General features: G+C 40.2%; 1 protein-coding gene across 1 annotated transcript in view; it reads left to right on the plus strand.

The window, feature by feature from the left end:
- WDR36 (WD repeat domain 36) overlaps window positions 1–7068 on the plus strand; it is an 84365-nt gene that overhangs the window by 63166 nt on the left and 14131 nt on the right. The window contains exons 18-21 of the mRNA XM_019517252.1: window positions 191–288; window positions 3598–3740; window positions 4444–4563; window positions 4802–4883. Coding sequence (XP_019372797.1) covers window positions 191–288; window positions 3598–3740; window positions 4444–4563; window positions 4802–4883 — 443 coding nt within the window. The remainder of the gene's footprint in view (window positions 1–190; window positions 289–3597; window positions 3741–4443; window positions 4564–4801; window positions 4884–7068) is intronic.

Genomic DNA, 7068 nt, shown 5'->3' on the forward strand with positions numbered 1-7068 from the left:
TGCAGTTTGGTCCCCCCCCCCCATTTCTTTCTTTTTTCAAGACAAGTAATTCTAACCATAACAAGAAAAACTCAGCTATTTGTCATATTGCAATGGTATCAAACATTCTAAAAATGTTGTTTAAATTCTTACTTTGCATGCTTATTTAAAAAGTAATGTTTTTTAATACTTCTTTGCCTTCATTATTTAGGTCTAATCGTTCCTTGTATTCATTTGTCTCTTTACGGCCGCTTCCAACAGATTATGAGTCTTCTGTAATAATGCTTCCAGGAACTTGTCCTGCTCAAGGTAATTGCTGGATGAAAATTGCTGGCATGAAAATGACCACAATAATGAAAGTCAAATGGCAGACATTTCATTTTCTTCATGTAGAACTCAATGTTTTCTTGTAGAAAAAATGCATACAACAGAGTCACTTCATCTCCTTAAGAAAAAGACTCCTTTTTCTGCAATCCCTGAATAAAGTAGCATACTAACATTATTCAGTACCATTTAGTTCTCAGTTGTATGGATGGACATGATAATATTTACAAGAGTAGGTGTGTTGAAAGGTTTTGTTTGTATTCCTGACTAAACCACATTTCAGGAGAATTAATAGTGTAGGTGCCATTTGCTTCCTTTCCTTGAAACCCAGAACCTTCATAATGCGTTTCACGTGACATTTGTCATTCTACTTGGCAGATAAAGACTTGTGTATGTTCTGTGTTCTTAATGCTTGTTTCCCTTATCCTGTTTGTCATCAGTGATTTTTATAATTTTTTGATGGCAGATGATGATAAGAAACGAACATTTCGGACAATTCATTCCCATGAGCCACTTAGACCATAAGTCTATCTAGCCTAGTGTCCTACCTCACAGAGTAGATAGTGAAGGGGAGAGTGAACAGGGCATATCCAGAATTTTCAGTTCCCTGCTCCTTCCACCATTGCAGCTTCCAGTATTTACAGGTTTGGGGAGGTCTAATTTGAAGGCCTTCTTTGTCTACAATATCCTGTTTAATAGAATATATACCTATATGATGATGGACCTTTCCTCCAAGAATTGAACCATTCCCCTTTTGAATGGACTGAAGCTACCAGCTTCCATGACATCTTGGGGTAATGAGTTTCACATGTTAATTACTTACTGTGTGAATCTATATGTGCACTTTACTGCAGAGTAGACTAATTAGCTTTGCATTAAAGCACCACCATCTACACATGCATTAATATTAAGGCACAGTAAGCTAACTCTGCCATAAGAGTACTATCTTACAGTAAAATAATTAACTCCACCACAGTACTATCTTACAGCATAGTGATTTACTGAATTGAAATGCACATATAGACAGTGACCGCAGACATAAATTGCACCCAGTCAGCCAGGGACCTGCTCCATCCTGGCTCAAATTGCTGCTGTTCTGAGTGCACATGCAAACGCAGCATCTAGGGGCAGTTTACTGTGGCTTGAACTGCTCCAGCATTTCTTGTCTCAATAATTGCACATGTAGATGTACCCACTATGTAGAACAAAACCTTCCTTTTGTTAACTTTAAACCTACCACCTAATAGTTTCAGTTTAGGTCCCCTAGTTCTAGTATTGTACAAGGCAGTAAATAAGAAATCCCTGTTTAATATTTTGTAAACCTCTGTCATATCCCCACCTCAAACATCTCTTCTAAAATCTGACACATCCTAGCCTATTTAGTTTCTGCTTATGTGGAAGCCCCCCATTCTCCTGATCATCCTTGTTGCTCTCCGTTGTACCTTTTCTAGTTTTATATATCCTTTTTGAGGTGTGATACCAAAACGGCACCAGTATAAATCTGTGGTGCATCCACACCTTGAATAAAAGGGCATAATGATACTTTTTGCTTTGTTCACAATTCCATTCTTAATAATTCCTATCACTTTATTTGTCTTTTTGATGGCTGCTGAACACTGAGCTGATGGTTTTACCAAACTATCCACAGTGACAGGGTGTGGTAACAGCCCTGTTACATATATTTGGGGTTATTTTTTCACATGTGCATGACATTTATCAACATGGAATTTAATTTGCCGTGTTGTTGCCCATTTGCTCGCTTCTGTAAGATCAGTCCTTCAAAGTCTGTTCTTGTTCTTCAAAGTCTGCTTCAGCCTTTACCCTCTGAATATTTTGGTCACCTGCAAACTTAGTCACCTTGCTACTTTTCCCTCCTCCCCTCTTTCACTTCCCTTCCCCCTCCCCCTGCTTTCACCTCTTTCCAGGTTATATATGACTATATTAAACAGACTGGTCCCAACACAGATCACTGTTTATTTCTTTTCATTCTGAAAACTGACCATTTATACCAATTCTGTTTTTCTGTCGTTAACCCAATTTCTGATCTGATCTATAAATCAATGATAAACGTATTTCATTAAGAACCTTTGATGCAGAACTTTTGTTAAAGGCTTTTTGAAGCTCAGAAATGCTTTATCAGTTGGATCGTCCTGCTCCCCATTCTTGTTGATACCCTCAAAGAACTCTTAACAGGTTGGTGAGACAGGACCTTTATTTAGAAAAGCCATGCTGATTTATCCCAGCAAGCTCTGCTCATCCATGTGTTGAGCTGTCCTTTTATTTAATTATTGCTTCAGCCAGTTTGCCAGTAGCAGATGTTAGACTTGCTGACCTGTACTTCCCTGGGTCCCCTCTAGAGTTGTTTTTAAAGGGGCTGGTTCTGGTTTTGGTTCCAGTTCAGTTAATATTTCCAGTTCAGCAGATTTATAACCTTTTTGGCTATCCTAGATTTCTGTGTCTTAAATTCTGTTCCCTACCTATTTTTAGGCTTTTCTGTAGCACATATTATAGCAGGGGTGGGTAATTATTTCGGGCAGAGGGCCACTTACTGAGTTTTGGCAAGCCATTGAGGGCTGCATGACAGGCAGCCAGGGGCAGATATATATTAATTTTCTAAATTTTTTAGGGGACCCATGGGCTGGATAGAATGGCCTGGTGGGCCACATGCGGCCCTTGGGCCGCATTTTGCCCACCTCTGTATTATAGGCATGTATAGTAGTATGGTAGCATATTTTTTTGAAAGGTAAAATAAGCTGTGGCGTTCAAGTTACTTGGTCAGTGTTACAAAAGAAGTTTTGAGGTAGTGTAAGCTGGTAACAAAACTTATATCTCCTGTTCAATACCATGCTTTAATCACAAGTAACCATCTTTTCATGTGTATAAATGGAGTCTAGACTCTAGAATACCATAATTAACATACGTTTCGCTTCAGCTTCTGCATGCGTACACATGCACGCGCACATTTACTTTTAGCTAAACTTGGAAACACAAAATAACTGTCAGCTTTATTTTGATTTAATGTAATTGATTTCAAATTAAACTTAGAGGCCTGGCTTATGGGTAAATTTTTAACCTTTTTGAGTTTTTCTAGTTCTAGGCTTACATACAATTGGTTGTCATTAAGTATAATTTAATCTCTCACCTAAAGTAGAAAAATGCTGTCTGACTCATTAGATATATTTTACGTAAACATTGTATATCAGTTTTTAAAGATTGCTGAAAAATGATGATCACAGCGCATTTGAAACCTAGCTTGGCTTGAATATGTTTTAAATAACATATATTTTATTGAAGATGTGGACACTACAGAAAATGAAGAAACAAGTGATGATATGAGAGAATATGATTCACCAGAGCAACTGGGAGAGCAGCTAGTGACCCTGTCTCTGTTGCCTGAGTCAAGATGGAAAAACCTACTCAATCTGGATCTTATTAAGGTAATATTATGCTGGTTTTGGTCTGGCTGTCTGGCCTAGGGGGTTGTGTGCTGACTCTGGGGCCAAAGAGTTGTGAGTTTATACAATACTGAAACTTCTACTGTTGTGGCTTCTGGGGCAGCCCCTCTGCAAAATAAATTAATAAAGAGCTGCTGTTACGGCATCACAAGAGACACAGGTGACTTAACCAGCTTCTGAAGGATTTATTTGTGATGGAGTAAATCCTTGTGTGACCTAGGGCAAAGGACCACCCCTGCCTGACACCAGATTTCACTGAGCTGCCTGTATGCCTACTGTATTGCCTTAGTAAATGGCAGTTTCCAGTCAGCACATCTGTTGGCACCCAAATCTGCTCCTAGTTTTCTCCAGAGCAGTGCCTGTCACACCCAGAATCAAGAAGAAAGAGGTGCATATCCCCCCTGACTTGGTTTGTCATATGTAAGAGTTGGTCCAAAGACTTATTCCTCTGTCATCAGTATTACTTTAAGATTTATTTAAAAACATATAATGCGTTTTGTCATGTTTGGGGTAATTTTTATGGATTGTTCTCTGGGGGTTGCCTTTGGAGCCTCCTTAGTATTCAGCAACAAATGCTTTCCAAATGTTCATTTTGCTAATGGCCCTGAATGTCTTACCAAAACAAATGTTTTTTGATTTTTAGATAATTTTTTAAAATGACTTAATTAAAATGTCTAATTAACAGAAAAAAAATAAACCAAGAGAACCACCAAAAGTTCCAAAAGCAGCACCCTTTTTCATCCCGACAGTTCCTGGTCTTATACCACGATACACTACTGCTGAGCAAGAAAACAATGGAGAGCAGGTAAAACGTGACAAAAAATAGCTTCTACAGATCTTGCATATTTTTCCTAGCATACCTCAGGTATGCTTTTAATTACTGTAAAACACTTTACAGAACTAACTCGATTGCATAGTATTACTTTGGTTTTTTTCCTTAAAGGTTTTGTGGCATTTGGGGAGAAAACAATCTTACTAGGTTGTGAGTGTTTTTGTATATTTTTGTACATACCACGTGAATTTATTATCTTCTTTTGGTCTAGTCAAAGGTAGTAAACCTTGGAATATTGGCACAGAAGTCTGATTTCTACATTCAACTTGAAGAAGCCCTGAGGACTAATGAGTGTAAGCAAACAAGTGAAATACCATTAAAATACAGCAAAATATTAACATTGTGATAAATGTTTGCATTCTGATAATTAATAGGTTAGGAGTTGGGCAGGGAGGAGCCAGCTAACTCATTAGCAAAAGACAAGTGGTATGCTCAAACTGTGGAGAGCAGTGTAATATATAAATGCCTAGATTGGCTGCTGTAAATAATCAAGCTTGTGTGCTGGAGGCAGGCTAGTCATGGCAGCCCAGAGATCAACACAGATTAAATTACCCTGCAAGGGACTCCACACTGCAGCATAGAGTTATGTAAGGACTGTGGGCAGGTAGAGTTAAGTTAATCAAATAGAACTGCTATGTGAGAAAAAGAGGTTGACTTCTTAAAACGGATATTCAGTACATTAAAAAGCATGATGATCTGATCTGAAAAATGTTCTGTACTGGTCTGAAAGATAGCTAATAAAGTATGCACTTTTGCTTTTCTAAGTTCATGATTTTTTTTAAAATCAGTTACATTGTGTGTGTCCTATTCCCCATTTTACAGAAAACTTTAAAGCTTATAATCATTATAATTATCTGATGATTTAAATAGAAAGTGTAAGTAGAAGTAGTTGGTTATAAAATAAATCATTAGGTGGCAGCCGTCCATCCTCCTGGATCATAGTGCATGCATGAGGGCCACCCAGACCTTCGATGCATATGCCTGGACAGGAATTTTCGAAGGAGTGGAGGCTGCCCAGACCTTCCATCCTCCCTGTAGGCCATTGAGACAAAATCCAAAGACCAGACTGAGTCCAGATGTTTGGGGCCTCCATGGCTATAGTTGTATAGGTGTCTGGGAATCAAACTCAGGTCTCCTGTGTAATAGACAAGGATTCTAAAACCGAACCACAGGGGACTTCTAAATCATCAGGTAGTGTAAGCACTTTATGCCCAGATTCACAAAGGTATTTAGGCATCAGATTTATTGAAACCAGCAGCAAAGTAGATGCCTTTAGACCTTAGGGGATGCATTTAGTGTTGGTTAAATTGTGCCTCTCCAGAACCATTTAAAATGGGATTTTGGAAGCGATTGCTAATTAAATGGAGCAAAAGAAGAATGTGAGTAGGTTGTCACTAAAGATTTTTTTATGAGCCAGCTCTGCCAACATGTCTTCTGCCACTAGACAGAATCTTCAAGCTTTCTGAGGTAAATAGCTTATTCTGTCGCACACAAATTAGTAACATAACCCAGATTCAGCACTGCATATAAATGAAATGTTTGAGCAGCACAGAGTGGTATTTAAAGTCACTGAGAGGGTTGAAGGTTGGTTTCCTTTCCTGTTTTTAACATGTTCATTGTTTACTTTGTGATTTTTTTCAGTGCTGATGCTCCTAAGGGGTTTTTTTAAGTTTGAGGAAAACGTTCTCAAAAAGTTTGAATAAAGGGGAGGGAAGTTAAACAAAATTAAAAATTCTTATGTTGTAATGAAAAACTGAAAAATGAAAAAAAAAATCATCAGTGTAATAATTTTAGAGTGTCTACCACATTTCTGCATCTTAGAATATTTTGCAGACTTAGTGTCACGGGGGCACTTGGGTGCCCCGTTCCTGAGTAAGGATTAGAGTAGCTGCCAATCACCAGGGCAGCTCAGCTGTGGGTTGTGGGAGTAACCAGGTCGGCCATGTGACCGGAAGGGGGCAGGGCCGGGCCCTTATAAACAGCTAGGCCGGAGCCTGGCTGGCAGTTCCCTTCTGGCAGCCTGTGTGTAAGAGCTCTGCGGGAGAGCTAGGCTGATCAGTGCTGCTTGGCACATAGAGGGCTGCATTATGGTGTAGGCGGAGAGAAGCCTGACCAGAAGGCTTTGGCCCGAGAGCCAGGATGGCTGGGACTTGATGTAGAAGCCGGTAGGCTGATTGTGTTGTTATAGCTGGTGGGCTTATGATTTGGGTTGCAGCCGGTTGGCTTGTGATTCAGTTGTGTGTATCATCCGGAGGACCGGGTGAGGCTGTAGGGGTGTGAGGAGGCCTCACAGGAGCTCCCCAGTAGTCTGGGGGTTCCTGGGTGCCCTGTGCGGGCACTGAGCAGCGCCGGGAAGGCGCAGCAGCTTGGCACCAGAGTGGTGCGGGGTGTGGGGTTGAGACCCTGGACCGAGAGGGCAGTATTCGGCCCAGTGAGGGCCTAGGACCCTGAGAAGGGTCAGGGGCCAGGCACGGCTGC

This window comes from Gavialis gangeticus, unplaced genomic scaffold (genome assembly GCF_001723915.1).
Source record: "Gavialis gangeticus isolate Ggan-Ray unplaced genomic scaffold, GavGan_comp1, whole genome shotgun sequence".
Lineage (NCBI taxonomy): Eukaryota > Metazoa > Chordata > Crocodylia > Gavialidae > Gavialis > Gavialis gangeticus.